This window comes from Carassius carassius, chromosome 29, assembly GCF_963082965.1.
Source record: "Carassius carassius chromosome 29, fCarCar2.1, whole genome shotgun sequence".
Classification (NCBI taxonomy): domain Eukaryota; kingdom Metazoa; phylum Chordata; class Actinopteri; order Cypriniformes; family Cyprinidae; genus Carassius; species Carassius carassius.
Genome location: NC_081783.1, coordinates 7657518 through 7677995, shown reverse-complemented (window position 1 = coordinate 7677995; position 20478 = coordinate 7657518). Strand labels below are relative to the sequence as shown.

Genomic DNA, 20478 nt, shown 5'->3' with positions numbered 1-20478 from the left:
TTGTGTTTTGTTTTCAAATCACTTGTTTACATTCCTAATGATCTTCGTCCATTTTCTTAGACTGTAAGCATTCTGATGGTGGAACCAGCTACTGTGTCAGGTATCTACTCCTGTACAGCAAAGAATGAACTAGGGAACCGGACCATGAGAATCCCTTTCAGTGTGTATAGTAAGTGGACCATTTTCATTTACTGAAAGTAAAAAATCAATTTTAAAAGATTTGTGGCAACTTGTTTCTGATTTAAATTTTGACAGTTTTGTTAATTTGATTCTACCACAACACATATCCAAAATACCAGGGTAATACCATGTATCCAGATTTTATTTTCATATATAAAAAAAATACTGTACAACAATTTTTGGTTATCCTCACACTCATAATCATGCAGTATGTCTTTAATCTTCACAGAACATTTTGTCATTTTAATTATGTTTAGTTATGCTTATGATAGAGCAGTACTGAAAAATTTTGCAGTGAAAAAAGTTCCTCACTCCAGGCAAAGGCTTGCAACTCTGCTCCCCGTTCTGCTAACTCTGGAATTGACTGTGGTACTGGAATGCCAATCTGTGTTTTATAATGAATCACTGTTATATGTAGCTGACCAGGGTCAAATGTGTCTGAAATGAGAAACCCATTCACTGAGTTACGTAATGAAGTGTGTGTCGGCTGTCAGAGTACTCAAAGCTGCCTAGGTTAGAATGATTAGAAAAAACGAGTTGGAATGAATAGCAGCCGAGACTCGTGAAGTGCGAAAAATGAGAACTGTGCAATAAAAATGGAGACAGAAGATAAAATGGAGGATGTCAAGTGGCATGTCTCCAGAACAGAACTGAAAGCCCCAGAGAATATGCTGTGCTATGCAAGAGGTGAAGATGACTTTGTGCACAGGAATGCTGGTCAGAGGGATGAAATAGTAATAACAGCTGTCTCCTCTAGTGGGACGTATATTGCTGTGAATAAACAAGCGTTTTGCCGGCTCCCTGGAGGCCTGGCCTTAGCCTGGTTCCTATGGTCAGCCATCGCTGCTGCCATTTGCCAGCAACATGCTTCCAATTAGGAGTGATGAAACAGGAAATAACTGCAAATTTGACATTCCTGGCATGGCAGTGGACAGTTTTGTGTTTGTAGTGCAGGCCAGAGTACGGTGATCTCTTTCAGCAGTACATCAATAGCGTAGTTTCAGGTCCCTCATTAGCCATATGTTTAGTGAGTTAGTAATGCTTTCTCTGATTGTCGATTTACCAGATTATGCATGAAAAGCACACAGTAAGTGTATCATGTTGACTGACATGTTCAATGAATTGTTCTTTTCCATCCTGCTTCTTAATGTCTTAGTTTCTTTTACCTTCTCTAGATCAGACACAGCCGTTTGAGATTGGTCCCTCGACAGCTTTTGCAGGAGATGACGTTACATTGACCTGCAGTGGCACAAGATATCTCTACGATAGGTTGCACTGGTATGGTCCACAGGGCCACATAGTTCCCAAAGGCCAAACCACTCTTCAGATCAAGCCCTACACCATATCTTTGTCCATCAAGTTGCCCAATGTCTCTAGAAGCCAGACTCTGGGCTATGAATGTCGGGCTTTAAACATCAACTCCAATAAAGTGGTCAATACTACATCTCTTTTGACTATTAATGGTGAGTTTGAACTACCAAGAACCAAAAAATTTTATCTTTATGAAAGCATCAGCTTACTGTACATCATATGATGTAATGTAAGACCCAGCTTATGTTACTTATCAGTGAGAAACAAATAGCACTGGTGCGTGAATGGCAGGAAGAGGGTTTGTTGTCATCATTGTTTCAGTTTTATGATTAGTAGCCTGTATGGTTGATTAATAATAAGTGTAATTAAATGCAATACAATAAATTCTAATATATATATATATATATATATATATATATATATATATATATATATATATATATATATATATATTATATATATTATTTTTTCATTAATGTAGACTTCTGAGAATTGGGATTAAAGTGTCATCAGAATAGAGCCATGTTGTTGATGTGAAAGATCTTGGCAGAATTCTAATAATTCACCCTTGTGCTTGAATTGTTTATAATGATATCTATAATCAAATAATTTTATAGAAGTGTGGCATGTTAATGAGAAAAATCTCTCTTGTTGTCTGGCATAGAGAGGAAAAGGCCCATGCTGATGCAGAATCTGACCAATCAGGATGTGAACAGCAGCAGCACCCTGACTCTGGCCTGCTTTGCTGAGGGTGTGCCAGAACCCGATATCAAATGGTACAAAGACAAGACTCCTGTCACAGAGGGACCAGGTGAGAAAGCACTAAATGGATTTATATATAGTCACAGGTGAAATCAGCTATTTTACAGTGACTTTAAATGAAGATCTTTCTATCAGGGATCTGTTTTATATGTTGCATCTTTCAATAATGCTTTCAGGTATCACTCTAAAAGATGGCTTTCTGATCATTGAGAGGGTGAAGAAGGATGATGAGGGCACTTATGAATGTCATGCCAGCAATGATAGAGGGGAAGCAAAAACTAGTGCGGTCATTACTGTAGTGGGTGAGTACCAACTCTTCACTTGCTTTTATTTCTTTATTCATCATTCATATTATCATAATTCTGCAAATTGTCCTGTTTTAGAACTTTCACTTCCTTTGTGAAGATGATTCAAAATCCCATAGGCACTGATCTTTTGTATAGTAATGTAAACAGGACAGCCTTTTTTGGCCAGACTTTGAATAACTTCTGAATGAGAACGACAGACTAAGGCTGCCAGGAATACCATGCAAATTCCAGACTTTTATGATGGGGGTCTGGGAGTTAAAGTCAGGGTCCTCTCACAAGGGAGTTGACCTCTTCATAGGCTTGGGGATATTCATTAATGACCAAAGAGAAATGTTTTTAAAGAAGCAGGGGGTTTAATATGAATAAATGATTGTCTCTTCACTCAGTAGTGAAATTCAGTTACACTATTTATCCTGTAAAAAACTAGCTTGACTTGATTCAGCAAACCCAAGCCAAACACTTTAATTCAAGGAGAGCAGAGTGTGCTTTGAATTCTTTCTCTTTCCTCTTTTGGAAATCAAAATTCCTTTTGCTACATGTAGTACATGAACACAGAGTACATGATAAATGAGAACAAGTGAGCTGGATCCTATCCAGTAGAACGCTGCACAAACATTGTAGATCTGACTAAAATTTAGTGTAAAGGCACAAAGCATGAATATGGTACAGCTTGTTCTCTCTTTGAAAACATACTGTCTCTGCACACAGGAGAAGACGGTAAACCAAATATTGAGGTGATCATCTTGGTGTCTACCGGAGCAGCTGCAACGTTTCTTTGGATAATGCTCATTCTCTTTATCCGTAAATTAAGAAAGGTAAGGACTAGGCATATGACGGTATGAAATTTTCATGTTGCGATTGATTGCTAATGCTTTTATCACGGTATATGGTATTATCACGGTACTGAAATTTAGTTTGCGGAAAAAGTGTTGTCATAAACTATAACAGGTTTAATAACTTTTTTCTTATAACAAAAAGAACTGAACATTTACATACAATAAAGTAATACACAGAACATATATAAAGTCAAACATTTCACACTGATTAAAGTGCAAAATAATTATATAAAGACTAATAAATAACACTCTACAGTATGATCTCATTAGTTAACCTTAGTTAATGCATTAACAGTTAATAATGAGCAATAGCTACATTTGCTACTGAAGTTATTACACATGTCTAGTAAGGACTTGACAGTAACTATAAATTAACTGTACCTGAACTACTGTAAAATATTTTTTTTAAATATTACCAATATTTAACTGTTACCAATATAATAACTGATTCCTATTTATTTTATTTTTTAATGCAATTTATTCCTTTAATTGCAAAGCTGAATTTTTAGCAGCCGTTACTCCAGTTACATCTACTCTGAAAACGTTTTCTTTGAATGTGTGGACACTAATACATTGATTTGTTGTTTTATATGTGCTGCTTAGTCATGGTTTTCTCTCAAAACTCTCAGTGGTGTGTGTGAAATTATCTAATCAGAGCCCCAACAGTCATGCAACTACATAGGAAGAATGACAGAACCCTGTTCTATTTTGTCTGAATATTCTGTTTTATGAACTATTTCTTTATTTCTACCAGCCAAGTTCAGCAGATTTAAAGACGGGGTACCTGTCCATCATCATGGATCCCGACCAGATCCCCCTTGATGAGCAGTGTGATCGTCTGCCCTATGACAGCAACAAATGGGAGTTCCCCAGAGACCGCCTCAGGCTCGGTGAGTTCAAAGAGCTTTTTCAGTCACTTTTACTAGCTAAAAACTGTAGTTTTCCTCTGAGAGCAAAGCATTTGATATAAACAGGAATGAACCCAAGTCCTTCCTGATACAAAAGTTAATGGTTCAGGTTCATAGCTCATTAGACTCATTAGAGATATCATGCTTATTTTTTTAATATTTTCTATATTCTATCAATACAGATCGCATAGCTGATATGACTTAGTTTTGGAAGAATTTCATATTGAAGTCTCTTTCTTGTGGTACTGAACATGTAAAGAGCCATAAAATAGGGAAGTCGTGGCCTAATGGTTAGAGAGTCGGACTCCCAATCGAAAGGTTGTGAGTTCGAGTCCCGGGCCGGCAGGAATTGTGGGTGGGGGGAGTGCATGTACAGTTCTCTCTCCACCTTCAATACCACGACTTAGGTGCCCTTGAGCAAGGCACTGAACCCCCAACTGCTCCCCGGGCGCCGCAGCATAAATGGCTGCCCACTGCTCCGGGTGTGTGCTCACAGTGTGTGTGTGTGTGTGTGTTCACTGCTCTGTGTGTGTGCATTTCGGATGGGTTAAATGCAGAGCACAAATTCTGAGTATGGGTCACCATACTTGGCTGAATGTCACTTCACTTTCACTTTTTCACTTTCAATACAAAGACAAACTTATCCATACTCAGTTCAACACAATTGGCTCTTTCTGCTCTTTAATTGCCTTAATCCTCAGGCCTTTTGTTTGAGAACGGTGGGCATCAGGGTTGTCTAAGTTTTCAAAAGAAAATATTATGCTTTTATATATCAGCAAGCGGCTTCTGTCGTTCAGTCTTAACTGCTCCATGAATTCTCAGTGGAGGGTCAGTCAAGCAGTCCCAACCTCAGCAGGCTGTTTTAATTACAGCCTCACATCTTTCCTGACAGGGCATCCTGCCTGATTTATGAGCCCCCAGGACACGGTTAGCTCATGTAGACACTCTCTCTCTTTCTCTCCGTAACAGGTAAAACTTTGGGCCATGGAGCATTTGGAAAAGTTGTAGAGGCCTCTGCATTTGGTATAGACAAGATTTCTACTTGCAAAACGGTGGCAGTGAAAATGCTGAAAGGTAACTGCAACATGTTATGATTTCATGGGCTCGAAAAGCCATTACAATTTACAATTTGAAAATTGACTTGATTTTTTTTTAATGACACCAGCTGCATGAACTTCAAAGTTTCTGCAAAACCTTATGATGATATTCTCCAGCATGATTTGGAGAGTGATCCGATGAGCATCTTGTGCTTCAGTGAAAGAACAAACATCTGTTTACACAAATTTACTTCTAGGATGAGTGACCTAGAAATAGATCACCAGAGCGTTTCTTTGTTTGAAATTTCGGTTTTGAACCTTATTCTAATTCCCAGATTTTGATTGTGGTTTCAGACTTTTAGACCTCACAACATAATGCTATCAGATCAACAGAAACGCAGTAAAAGCACAGAAAGTACTTAGTTGAATGTAATCAACATTCCTGTAAGTTTTCTCACATCACAAATTTCCTCTATTAGAAATGTAAAGCCTTTTTATGGCAGCATTGAATACACCGATCTAGTATATTGAATGCAAATATAAATCAGTTATTGAAAACAGAAGTCCACAGTGGATCTTTTGGTATTCGTGCATGTTTCTTGATAGCATATGAAGATAATTAGCAGCTGCTCAGGGTATTGCATGCTGCATGTGATAGTCCACAGATATAAAACCTTGGACAACAACATACGTAAGTGAACTGAATGTGCAAATACACACGTAGCATTTATCACTGACCCAAGAACAGATGTTTCTTAGATCACACCAAACCAGAACCAGCAAGCTTCATGCAACTGGTCAGTGTTTGATATTTTATTGCGTATTTCCAAAATGTCCACTGTAATACAACAATATCGAGTCAACACAGGGAGTTTGTATTGTGCATTCAAGTAAAACAAATATTTTGGTCTAGTAGGACTGTATCCTCTTGTGGTTGTATTTGTTTAAACTCTGTCCGTCTGGTCAACTGTCTGCAGCGTTTGTTTAGTGATGGTGCGTTCTTGCAGAGTGATAAGCACCGCTCTGGTGGTGGTGGTGTTTTGTTTGCTCTTGATGATGATAAATCCCTGCTCTCATTAGATGTGCGTTCCAACGAGTGTTATTATATTAGTCTTCCCTGTGCATTAAACATGGAAGTAGAGGCTAGAATGATGTCTCTTTATGCACTATAGGTAACCTCTTAATAAAAAGCAGTTCCCTTCATTTAAATCCATTCTAATTATCAAATCTACTGCCTACATTTATTTTATTTCCAGAGTATGATGTTGGCCTGCTAGATAAGCAGTACATTTTTCATTATTTGCATGATTACTATCACCCAAATCTTGAAAAATCAAAAATGCAAAGGAAAAATTTGTCTGCCCCCAGTTTAACATCATGAATAGTCTTCATGCTGGTTTCATTCCTTCCTCTACTTTGAAACAAGGAGCGCCAATATTCCTCTCAGTAAAAGTCACTGTGAGGTGTCTTTGGTGTGAATCATGTACGAATTACTGCTCAACGTTGAACATAGCTCTCCTGTGTCATTTTGATGGGTCTAAACCACAGGAAACCTGTCGTATTAAAACAACAGCAACCCAGTCTGACTTCATGACCTCAGTAGGTCACCAGGATAGTGTTCCTGACCATATATTTCTCTAGAATGATGTACAAACTACCAAGAACCTTAAAAAGTGCTGTTTCTCTTCTTTAGACAATTTGTAACAATGTTGCCGCCAGATGTTGATCTGTCCACTATAATTTATGGCGTGCATTATGTCTGTTTAAGTTTCCTTTAAACACGACAGGCTTTGAACTTTTATTTCATACTTTCCATGTGTGAATGTGATGTTTATCTTGATTATCGAAGCGCTGGTCAAACTGTTTTGGTGGCATTTTTTTTTTATTTTTTTTTTATTTATTAAATTTATGCAATTAGCAGACGATTTTATCTAAAGCGACTTACAGTGCATTCAAGCTATCAATTTTTACCTATCATGTGTTCCCGGAGAATCAAACCCCCAACCTTGCGCTTGATATCACAATGCTCTACCAATTGAACTACAGGAACACTATATATATTTATATATGATACAAATTATGTTGCTTATAGGACAGATCTAAATCTGTGTATATAGATAGATGGAGAGATCAATTATTTTATCTATATTTATATAGCTATATTGTATTTTCTGTATAATTAAAAGCATTTTAAATTTTAATTCACAATTGTGTCAAGATATTGACAGAACATCTGGTATCCATTTGAAACAACAGTAACAGTAACTGAAAGCTCAGCCTTTTGACAGGAGACCTGAAATACAACAGCATTCTTGAGACCACCACAGCATAATCATAAATTCTCATTCCAAACAAAAATCCTTTCTGAATATGAAAGACATTCCATTAATTAGTTTTTTCCTCTTCTCCTTTTTTCCAACTTCCTCTACACTCAACAGCGGGAGCTACAAATAACGAGTGGAAAGCTTTAATGTCAGAACTGAAGATTCTGATCCATATTGGTCATCATCTCAACGTAGTCAATCTGCTAGGAGCTTGCACAAAGCGTGGAGGTAAGAGCAAGCTGACAGAGAGAATTCAACTATGGCGATATGAGAACTTTGTACAATTTTTGAAACTTTATCCTCTCTGTTGATTTACGCTCAGGTCCACTAATGATAATCGTGGAATTCTGCAAGTATGGAAACCTTTCTAACTACTTGAGAAGTAGGAGAGGAGATTTTGTGGTTTACAAGGTAAGCAGAATATCTCTTGTACATTTATGCAATGATTTAACATGATGATGGATTATATTGACAACAGTGTGTGCTGATAACATCCACAGTCTCAGGACGGTAAGGCTCTGCGTTCCAGCTCCGGCTGTGATCTGAGCGAGCTCATCAAGCGCAGGTTGGAGAGCGTGGCCAGCACCGGAAGTTCAGCCAGCTCCGGCTTCATTGAAGATAAGAGCTACTGCGACTCGGAAGAAGAGGAGGAAGGTAGCGACTGAGTGTCTTCCTTCCCTTCTCCCTTCCTCCCTCTCAACCCCTCACCTCCACCCCACCCTTTCTGCTCTCAAGGCTCCGCTGATTGTTTTTCTCCCTCAATCTGATAGGTGGCTTCCTCAGGGATTCATAAATACAAATGATATTTTGTATGAGCCACTGTCACCCACTGCGCAAAGCTTTTTCTTATTTCCTTCCCTCCAGACCAGAGTTAGTACGCTGTGGGTACATTGGGTCGTGCTGTCCCATGCCGGTTATTTCCGGTCTGATAAACTGTTTACTCAGGTGGATGATCCACCCACAAGCCCCTCACTTGAGTATCATTGACAAAGTGCACGTCTCAGTCTGCAACTAAAAAAAGAAGCAACATTTCATTGTGTCTCCCTTTCGGATGTGTCTCTAGTAAGCAGGGCAAAATATATTACAACTTTATTAAGGGATTGAAATAGGATCCAAACTTTACAGATTTGTAGACAGCACAGATTGGTAGCAAAAGATATTCTTGGAAATTCTGTTTCTTTTTTTCCTTTTTTTTGCCTGCCAAAACTTGCATAACAAAACAATGGTTTTAATTTTGCTAATAGCCTTTACCCTTTTCTTGCAGAGCAAGAGGATTTGTATAAGAAAGTGCTCACTCTAGAAGACTTGATTTGCTACAGCTTTCAAGTGGCTAAAGGCATGGAGTTCTTGGCTTCAAGAAAAGTAAGAGACTCAAGATTTAATGAAAAGTATCTCTAACCATTGTAATGTATCGTTGTACTCTTAGATTGTTATGGAAGCCCATTTTAATATTAATTTCCTTTTTAAATAATTTTCTGGCTTGTAATGTTTTACGGAAATAATCGATCTTTGTATTTTGGCAACACTTGTCCAAAACTCCAGAATATAAAAAACCCAAATTACTTTATTGATCCAACACACTCATTCACACACATCCAGCAGATGAGATTAATTGGCACATACTAAAGATGCGGTTTAGCACATGTGGTTTAATCTCACCTCAGGTCAGAGTTTCCCCGATGGCAGTTCCATATGTTTTACATTAACACAGCTTTCCATCATGTGCTTCATCTGACAGCGTAATGCCACACATGGTTCAAATAAGACAAAAAACGCATCTTCACTACAGTCCCTTTCTCTGGTTAAGACACTGAGAGTAGAAAGAACATACAATTATATCCTGCTATTACATTAAACTGATAGATGAAGTGTGGTAGACCATAATGTAATAGGATCTCTCTTTTACTTCTGCAAGTGTATTCACCGCGATCTGGCCGCACGTAACATCCTGTTGTCTGAAAACAACGTTGTGAAGATTTGCGATTTTGGACTTGCAAGAGATGTATACAAGGACCCAGACTATGTCCGCAAAGGAGACGTAAGTGTGGAAGATTATCCAATTACTTCATGTCGTTCATGGTGCAGTTAGGCTGTATAATGCACACAGTGTTTCAAAACTACTTAGTGTGATGGACGCAAATGATAGCGGTCCAAAAACCACTGACACTGTCAATGTTCATCTGGAAAAAGATAAAATGTTTCTGATTATGCCAAGAGTCTTTGGCGTGCTGTTAGTCATTTTATAAGCCCTGATAATATTATTCTGGTCAAAAGATGTTTTCTTATGGTCAAGTGTGAGCCAAGATGTCACACAGATTGTATAATCAAATAGACAGCGGTTTATAAGCTACACATTTAATATTGGGAGTTGTTCCTTAACAGGTGAGAGTAACATGGTCTGTTTATCTTTTTATAGGCCAGACTTCCCTTAAAGTGGATGGCTCCAGAGGCAATATTTGACAAGATCTATACCACTCAAAGTGACGTGTGGTCTTTTGGAGTGCTAATGTGGGAGATATTCTCTCTTGGTAAATATCATCGCTGTCCTAAGAGTGTAACTCACATTCTCTTTATTCACCTATTCATTGGAGACACACACACAGCACTGTTGCAACAGTTCAGGAACTTGTAGCAATTAAAAGTTTAAAATACTCTCTAATGTTGTATTTTATTTTGACTGTTATCACACACAATCTTGATTTAATATTTTGGGGAGATTCGATTATGAAACGATCAAAATGTAATTTTAAGCTCTAATGATTTCAGTCGTTCAGTTCTTGGAATAGTGTTTTCTGCTCTGATGTTTTCCATGAAACAAAGTGTCGGCTTTTCCTTCCTTTCTTCTATTGAGACGTCTCTTAGACTTTGTTTGTTTGCTTTACTGGTTCAGTGCATTTTACACCAAAGCAAAAAGCCCAGACAGGATTCAGCACCCATTTCAAAGTTAAACACATGAAGTACTGTAGGAAGGCAACTCAGCACATGCTGTGCTTCACCCAAATAGAAATAAAATGAACTCGAGGGTACTCGATCAAAGACACCTGGCACAAACCAGGCTGCTCATGAGGTGCCCTGCGCTATCAACCGCCTCCAGATGTGGAGGGCTATAACTGTCTCTGCTTATTTTGTCAGTAATAGTGTAGAAATCAAAAATATTTGTAAATGTTTGTTTTGCCATTATAACGTTTTCACAATAACATCAACATATAACACAATGCAAGGTTTTTCAAAATACCATGTAACCACTATATTGTATATTTAAATCCCTAAAATTCTCGATTATAAATTTGGTTTCAGGCTTTTGAATATAAATGTGTTTCTAAAGATTTGCTTTGTAAATGCATAATGAATAAACCAGAAACAACAGTAAAATTCCCCCAAATCTACATTCACACTGGGTGCAATGAACTCTGTGGGAAAATAGTAGGGCATCATTTCGCATGTTAAAATAAAGCAACATTTATAGGAAAACACAATATAAATAATCCATTATCGGTGATGACTCTAAGCTGTCACAACCACTGGGCTGCTCTGATTTAAGTTGGTGTCAAATAGACTAACATAAAAAGTTTAGAAAAATAATTATTGCTACTTGATAGTATCCATGGGAGAAAAGTTCGCACCGCACTCAAAGTACACTCTCATGTTTTGTGTTGTAGATTGAATTTCTTATCCCTGTTTTTCTAGGCACTCCACATCTACTGCACTCTATTCCCAAAGTTGCAGGAGATTTCAAGTGCTGTTAATGTATTTGTTTTTAATGACTACCTAATCTATGTCAGAAGGGGTTTCGATCATAGTTTAATGAAAGATCGACCTTTTCCGAGATTCATTGTTATGATCTGCATATTTTAGTGGTGTTCAGATATTATTAAAAGGATTTCACTCAAGTAAATGAAAATATTGTTTCATGAATCATGGTTTTTGCAAAGCCTTAGCAGTCTGCAAATTCATGCTGTCTTAATAATTTAGTGTTTCTGGAGAAAACAGCTTTGCGTAGAGTTTCCAAGTTCAGTCATATCGGCCCCACTGATGCTGATTGTGCAGAGGTCTTTCCATTGATCTCACTGTGCTCTCAACCCACTTCACAGTTTAGTGAGCTTCTTGTCAGACCCTTTGCCTTTGAAGTGGCCAGAGCTCTATTTCATGGAAAAGTCTTGATAACCCCATTATTCTCTTTCTTCTCCCCAGGTGCCTCCCCTTACCCTGGCTTACACATTGATGAGGAATTCTGCTGCCGACTGAAGGAGGGCACCAGGATGAAAGCTCCTGAATACTCCTCCTCTGAAATGTAAGAGTCGCTCTGCTTGTGTCACTAATGTCAGGCAGTCCTGATTTGAATGCTCTTTGTCAACTATATATGCAATTGTTGTGTAACAATTGCCATGTTGAGTAATGAGTATTTTCATTTTTTCATTCAAGTCATTTTTGAAGCTTTATTGGCACAAATGATTTATTTTTGTTGAGAGAAATCGGTTAGATAATGTTAATATATTAGATAAAGTATTATATAACAAAAATAATGACAATCTAGCATAAACACATGCCTTTGGATGTTTCCAAAAATGATGAACATGCACTATTCATAAATTCATCCTTTATTATTTAATTTATTGTAGAAAAACCCATTTTTAATTTACACAATAGCTGATAGCATTCACCAGTCTCAACCTGCAACCCTGTTACCCATTATATAATATTTATATTTATATTTATATTTGCGTGCCTGTTACCTTTTCCAGCACATGCCACTGTACCAAAGAATGTATGGAAATTTTTTTAAGTATTTATTTTTTTTAAATGACTCTAAGTAAGTTCCTTCCTTGTGATCCCAAGACTTTTAAACAAACTTCACCTCACTCTGTAACCCCCTACAAAACATTTTAGGGTTATTAGCTGAAATCTGCACTCTGGGGAAAGAAACTCTTCTCCTATCGATACAGTTGAAATGAGCAGAAATATCTAATTTCATTGCTTTGACACAAGACTGAAGCCTTAAATGGAAACAGATCAATTATTCACAGAGAAAAAGAAAAAGAGCACCTACTGATTGGCAGCTAGTTTATAGTGCAGTTGATGTGTGCTAGGGATCCATTACAAACTTACACCAATGCAGTTGAAACTCAAGCTCACATTAAAGGCTTCGGTCTACCCAAGCAGCAAGGGGTGGCCAAACACAGTGGCAGGGCCCCTGGGCATCAGACAGGGAAACCCACCAGCAAGATACTCCCATTGTGATTACAGGGTTAGAGAGCAAGCCTAAACTAAATCTGAGAGTTTTCAGATGTAACAAGATATGAGAGAAGAGGTCATGGTATCAATTTTAAATGTGGAAAGGAAGTGAAGCGGACAACTTCAGATTAGAGTTGCTTTTACATAGGTGCACAGAACTGAATCGCATATTCACAGCCTGTTCTCAATAACAACCCCTACTGCTGTCAAAGAAGTGCTCTAATCAATCTTCGTTTTGAAACTATGGGCTAGTTCAAGATGGCAATTTTTTTATATGTGATATTCTGTAACTGTATCATACCCACTTGGAAACCTGAACAGAGCACTTATGTTTTAAACATAGCACGTAATGCGAGTTTGTCTCACATTTGCAATCATACACTCCACTTGAACATAACAAGAGGTCATAAAAGATGGTGATTGGAGATGACCTACAAAATGCAGACCAGATCTCAGACCTGAAACTGAATTCGGCCCTCATAAATACAGCCTGATGCCAAGTCCTCAAAACCCAAATGTCTTTCCATTCTGCTTTAAAGAAGTTGTCAACTAGCGTTACAGATAAGGGTCAGTTTAATATACTGTATCACCTTTAGAACTGATAACACTGTTTTTCAAGTTATGTGCCGGCCTCAAGGTTTAACATTACTATATTTCCGACCATGGGAGTAACCCTGACCAAACTAGAGAATTGAATCATCTGTAGAATCATCTGTCTAAACTGATTCACCAATTTAATGATGAACTGGTTCCCATTGTCCCACCGAACTAAATGCTAATGGCTCTCATTAATGTATTTCCACTAACATTTCAGTGCAAGTGTCAGTGCAACTTGAGAGGATATAGAACATCCTGGTATATCGTTGATTTTAGAGGAACCACCATTTGCCATTTTTCTGAACTTCCTGTTAGTTTAAGGAGTTGCTCCATCATTCATTAAAATAACCATTTTAGAAGTCCTGCTTCCTCCTGCTAATCTCCTACACAACCCACTAGAAGAGTACTTCCTCTCTGATCACTACCTAACTCAAACCCAGATGGATATATTAGTTGATTATTGTAAGGAAGTAATGAGTCAACTAGTACAGTAAATTTTCCATACTCCAAATTGCCCAGTGTTGTGCTAATCAGACGGGATCAGAGAGTTTCATGGGTAACAGGCTTTATTTATATAAGGACCTGTGAGTGCAACACCGTAGTATAAACAGGATACAGATCAATCATCGCCAGTCATCATTTACTCAAATGCATGCTTGGTGCATTGACGCCCCAGAGTTTCACAATTGAAACCTAGCCTTCAGATAAACTTAACCATTATAGGCCACTGCAAAATCAAATAAAGGACCCCAGACGTCTCTTGTGGGGAGAGATGCTGACAGCTCGTGTAAAGCAGGAGGAAGTTCCTCTCAACACAAACTCTCATCCTGAGAACGGTGCAATGAAAACACTCAGCCTCACTCCTCGTGTCACGCATTGAATATTATTGATAACAGTAAATAATTGGATAAAGCGAATTTGCAGACTAACCTAGAGGTCAAGGCAAAAGGTGTGATTCATGAGGGTTTGTGTAGCTGCTGAAGAATTGCAATTTATGATTATGGCGTATTAAACACTCTGTATGTTCAAAGGACATTCTTTAACATGTGCCTGTGTCTCTCCATAGATATCAAACCATGTTAGACTGCTGGCATGGAGAACCATCCAAGAGGCCCAGTTTTATAGAGCTGGTAGAGAGGCTAGGAGATCTGCTACAAGCTAGTGTGCAGCAGGTAAGAGAGTCTCATGCACTTCATTACATTGCATGGGTTTCCCACATACTTTATTTAAATGTTTACAACTCTGACCAGAGCAAAACCACAAGAATTTTATGGGATGAGAAATGCACTGCCATTACACAGGCAAAACCATGTTAAACTGTGTTTAACAACTAGTCATAGATGAAAGGTGAATATATTATGAATGTGATGAATGGAATGATTTAAAGTGAGTTTGGAGTGACTGTAAAGAAATGTTAAGACTAGCAAAGTCACTCATGAAGAAAAATAAAGTAAGAAATGAATCTGATTTACAAAATGGCTTGAAGAGAAGATATGGTCTCAGTAAAAGACTACACTACACAGCATAGAGAACAAAACATATTCAAAGCCATCTGAATTGGATGCCCTCCAAACTCGCTCTTTCTCACATAAGGAATCAAGCTTAGTGTACTGTCTGGACTGCCCCTAATAACATCGTCTCCATAAAACATATTCACACATTCCCTTGCAGATTTATGTACAGATTCCTGTGGAATCCTTTAAAACTTTATTGCAGGGTGATGTCACAGTTTTAAAATGAGCTGAATGTTTAAACACCTTCTCTCTTAGGAGGGAAAACACTACATCCCAATCAACACGGCCATGTTGAGCAAAGCAGACCCCTCAAACCTGAGCCCCACAGAGGGGACCTCCACCAGACCTGCCTCTCTTAGAGACTCCGGGACAGCTTGGTAAGACAGCTTTATCTTATCTATTTAACGAATATATGTTCAGACTGATTTGTTTTTGTAATTCAGCTGTAATTAATCACTCGGAATGAAGGTTCTACCATCTATTTTCTGAACTGAACTTTTACTTGGAAACTGTGATATCGAACATATCCCTCTCACTGTAATGTGTTTCATGTATTTGTTTGGATCTGCCAGACATGATGTCATGAGAAACCTTCTAGACTGATCTGATATGGAGTATTTGATGCTTTCAGGAACATCAAGATCCGCCCAGCGAGTGTGAAGACCTTTGATGAAGTAATCATGGAAAATGGAACCAACAAGATCCACGAGGTGAAGAGCTGGTTTTTCACACTCTCCCCTTCATAAGAAAAGGCACATTACGAAAATAATGCAAATATATTGTATCTGTGGATAAATAATGTTTGGTTGTTCAAAGGGAGGCCAGTCAGACAGCGGAATAGGTCTATCTTCAGACGACCTGAAGACACTGAAGCGTCTGGAGTCACTGGCCAGACCCCGGAGTTTCATGGCCCGAGCGTGAGTATAGTACATTCACAACTATTTAGACTTTGCCTGGACCACAGTAATGGGTAGGTCTGTCGGCGTATGCCCTGGAGACCCTCCCACTGGGCTGGAATGTAGATGCCACAATTGTCTTACAGTTTCTCCCCCTATCTCCACACAACTCCAGCCACTACCCCTTTTCTTTGAGAGACGTGCCTGCGCGAGAGTCTCTCAGACAATGGCACAGTGGAGAGATTTTGCCTAAGGTGACAATCTCAACAGCCAGACAACAAAAGCAGGGCTGGGCGTGTGACTTGTTAAAGCTGGCTGTAAGGTCTGGTGACTAGCATCTTTGTTTGTACCGCCTGGGTCGTAATGGCCTCTGACTCCATCACTGAAACATGCTACAGATATGGCACATGGCCATCTCATACAATAACATGCCTTTATTTTATTTAAGAAGTATTTGAGAGAAGGAGTGTTTAATACTGTTAGTGATTAGGAATATATTCCATTTAGGGTTCTATTATTTTTGCTAAAGAAGGTAAGCTGTGAATACAACCTAAATATATTGAATGCTTAATAAAAATTAAGATGATCTTCTTAAAAACATAGTCAGTTCTTGCCTTGCCTGAGACCAGCCTAATAATTTATTAACCACAGACTAAAGTGTGCTGGGGTCTGAGACATCACTATTTGTTCATAAATGAGCCCGAGGGCAAATGGCGCTGAAAACTAAAGTGAAGGTGGCCTTTTAAGTTATTAATGGCAGGCCATTGGGCTGGATTAGCCTTGGTTTTGTTAAAGCGTTTGAGATCTGAGACTGCGTTTATGGTCTTCCAATGCAGCAAAGGCCAGGGTTAATCTACAAAGGTTATCCTCTAAATTGCATTCAAGGGCCTGTGGACTATATTGCATCCTAATATTTGAGGGCAGGGGTTTGGACCACCAATTGCAGCTAGACAAATAGTGATAATCTCTTACTGATTGGAGGTTTATGACTCAACCTCCAGTTTACTGACTAATGGTCATGCTGTTTAGAAGTGTTCAGTCTAAATATATGATTGGTAATAGATAAGGGCAGCTGAGTGAAACAATGGCTACACCACTATGCCAGGGCTATATTATATGATCTTCATCTATAAAAGGATCTTGTTTTACGGTTTACGGTTACAAAAAAAAAAAAGAAAACTATACTACCACTAAAAATGGTTTGGGGTTAGCATGATTAAAAAAAAAATCTTTTATACTTTAACTCAGCAAAAATGCAATAAATTGCTGAAAAGTGACCGTAAAAACATTAACATAAAAAGGAGTAAGGAAAATATGCAAAATCCAACAAATAAATGCATAGATAAATAAATAATAAACTAATGAAAAAAGAAAGAAAAGAAAAAACGGTTGAGCATTAGTTTATAAATCAAGTATTTTAAGTAAAGCTGTCATTATCAAAAATAATACCCAACATGGAGCAATTACTTTATAAGAAAATAAATTGTCCACTACAGTGTACAAATATGACTGTGAGCGAGTCCACAGCATGATACAAGAGACATCTGTACATCTGACCGCCAAATGCTGCGATCAACCAATCAGATTCAAGTGTTCCAGAGAGCTGTGTAACCTCGTTTTAATAACACCACACCAGACTTCCACAATTATTTTATTACTCTACTGCTATGATTGATAAGCCAAGTTTGATTACAAATGAAAGTAGTCAACAGGTTTGGATTAAAAACACTCTGTCTGGCTTCTGTCAGCACTCCCCTGTCTTTCCATGTCCAGTGGCCTCCTCATCCCAAACCAATATGAAGAAAAGCTGGGCACAGCCTGCAACCAGCTGGCAAATCCATGCACAAGTTGCCATGGTCACAGGCATGGGAAAAAAGACCCACTCTGAGCACGTAGAGAATGATGTATATATTGTAAAGAGGCGGCCCCTGCCGAGGACCCACTCAATCACTGTCACCTTTGACCTTCTACAGCTTTATTACTATGTCCAAGATTCTCCCTCCACATTGTGCCTTTGGATTCCACCTGGTACTCCCACATTTAGTATGCACATATGTGAAGTGCTTGGCACTGACAGCTCTGCTTCACTCTGTGTTCAAATCCCAATACATGCCATTTCACATAGGTATTTACTGCTAATTATCGCCCCTTGAGAGACTGTAGACTAAAAGCAATGCAAACTCACAGACTCCCTCCAGGGTGTCTTGACCCGTTGACCCCAGACGAAGAGTTGTAGCAACACACAGAGCAAACTACAACAGAATAATACTATTTCAATTGGAATTCATTCAAATCATTTTGCTTCTTCCACAGGATGAAGAGCAAAAGTAAGGAGTCAGTTCTGCTGGAGGGCGAGAAGGAAAAATACCCACTACTTGTTCCCTCACTGGTCTTGAGTCTGGAGGATTCTCTCGACCCAGAGCTGGAATGTCATAGCCCACCTCCAGACTATAACTATGTGGTCCGTTACTCCACACCACCTGTTTGAGTTGTTCTGCATTCTTTAGCCACCAGAAGTGTCACCCAGTTTTAGAAGATCTGATTGGTTGGGTCCATTTTAGATCTCTTTTATTTTCCCCCACTTTATTCTGTACTGGACTGGTCATTTAGTTTCACATTTTCTCTTTCTGTGCACTTTTTCCAAGGTAGTGTGTGAGTACAGTGGGCTGCCACTCATATAATTGTGGCAGTCTGACATACAAACGGACCACCTCAGGTATTCCTGCAGTCTACTGTGAACACAACAAGCACATTTTATTACAATAATGGCACTGTTTTCCTCAGCATTTTTCATACAGAATGGTGGCTAATAATGAAATCATTTGTTCAGTGGTTAGAACGAGAGGACAAAGGCAATTCTTATTTTATTCTAGATAAATATTTTATTGTAATGAAAACTGGAATTTTGGTTATATGGTATTTTATTTTTATTTTGCTAAAATTATTTCGGAGCTCACTAAAGCTCTTTTTTCTTTTAGGAAAATATTTTTCTTTAGAATTAATTTCACTTATATTTTACTCTGTCAGACGCAAATGTCAAACAAAGACCACAGATCATGAATAATTGAATGTGCGGTCTGAAATTCCTTCCCAGAACTCCATCTGAAATTGCAGGACACATCGATCATGAACACTACGGATGCACATTGTATTTCCAGGTTCTGTTGCTTCTGCCTGAGGGCCGTTTTCCTGAGTCGTGCTCAATGAAGCTAAAATAAATCACTTTTGTTCCCGCATATAGTATTTTTTATCCTCATAGCTCTTAATCTGGATCATTTTACAGAAATTAGTCAAGCTTAACGTCTTACACATGACAGGACTCAGTTAGCATTGTCTATCACTGTGAAAAATGTTTCTAAGTAAATGATTCATGCACATTTAATAGGAAACATCATGTTAATTATCGATCAAATGTGGACCACAATAAAACGGCCTTGCTCTGTTCAACAATAGTTACACTGTGTTGTGTACTTTCCATATTTAAGTTGTTTACACTACTGTATACATAACAGCACGTAATATGTTGTGCAGCTATTAACCAGAGGAACATATTCTGTTACTGATTCAGTAGTCTTTCATGCTAAAATACTACTAAAGCTTGCAGGGCAGGCTATAATATTATCAACAGGCTGGTCACCATATAAATGGTCATGATGATTATAGTAAAAACCTGCACACATGTAGGTGCTATCAGTATTAACTACTTGGAATGGGTGGGAAATCATTGCATTGGCTAAATCAGATTGTAAATTGACAGTTGTAAAAGCAGTTAGGCCCGTTATTGCTAAAGTCCAAGTACTACATTCATAGTTGATGGACTGTCTTCCAAATAATGAAATGTATATACTGCCAAATTATGCTTTCAGTAATGTTATTTTGACTGGTATTTGTGAAGTAAATTTGTATGCACTGATATTTTCTACATATATTTGTTTGTATTATAATTGTATTTTAATATTAACCAAGCATAAATAAAGATCTATATATTTATATATAGCACCTTTTCAGAGTCATGATTGCGTTTGTACTAGTACATAACAAAGACAATGGTTTGCCTGTCAAGTACTGGATTCTTCTTCCTATAGCCGGATTTCTGATAAGGTATATTTCCAGTAAGGTTAGGCTGACTGTAATTAGATTCTTGTTGGAGATGGTTAGGCTGTGTGTCATCTGTGCACTGCTCCTTGGTTGCAGAGACACATTTCCTGAACGGGATGAGCTGACGGCAGTCTGTCTGTCACCAGGACAATACCTCTGTGAGCAAGAAAAGGAAGGGCTTCTCCATCACTCCCAGCAAAACAGAACTCCAAACACAAAGCTTTCTAAGGGCCAACAGTGCCCCCCAGCTTTGGCGCTAAAACGCTAAAGGTGAAAAAGGTGCATATTGTTGCCGTTTCTGCTTGTCATATTAAAGATAAACAGTGTGTACTTTGTAAAAGTTCACTTGACTTATTGAGGATTGGCGGTGTGTTATTGGCTTGTTATGAAGGTTGTGAGACATGTAAACTGATTCAGGAATATGAGCTATAAACAAACAAGGGAAGGATGTTGGGAGGGTTAGGGCTCATCATAT

General features: G+C 38.3%; 1 protein-coding gene across 1 annotated transcript in view; it reads left to right on the top strand.

The window, feature by feature from the left end:
• LOC132109538 (vascular endothelial growth factor receptor kdr-like) overlaps positions 1-19904 on the top strand; it is a 40000-nt gene extending 20096 nt beyond the window's left edge. Inside the window, exons 12-30 of the mRNA XM_059515689.1 lie at positions 61-169; positions 1356-1643; positions 2156-2302; positions 2430-2555; positions 3270-3376; positions 4152-4287; positions 5275-5379; positions 7781-7894; positions 7989-8077; positions 8167-8320; positions 8931-9028; positions 9582-9704; positions 10083-10194; positions 11858-11957; positions 14562-14667; positions 15265-15386; positions 15641-15719; positions 15826-15926; positions 18219-19904. Coding sequence (XP_059371672.1) covers positions 61-169; positions 1356-1643; positions 2156-2302; positions 2430-2555; positions 3270-3376; positions 4152-4287; positions 5275-5379; positions 7781-7894; positions 7989-8077; positions 8167-8320; positions 8931-9028; positions 9582-9704; positions 10083-10194; positions 11858-11957; positions 14562-14667; positions 15265-15386; positions 15641-15719; positions 15826-15926; positions 18219-18393 — 2391 coding nt within the window. The 3' untranslated portion in view covers positions 18394-19904. The remainder of the gene's footprint in view (positions 1-60; positions 170-1355; positions 1644-2155; positions 2303-2429; positions 2556-3269; positions 3377-4151; positions 4288-5274; positions 5380-7780; positions 7895-7988; positions 8078-8166; positions 8321-8930; positions 9029-9581; positions 9705-10082; positions 10195-11857; positions 11958-14561; positions 14668-15264; positions 15387-15640; positions 15720-15825; positions 15927-18218) is intronic.
• Positions 19905-20478: the final 574 nt, after the last annotated feature.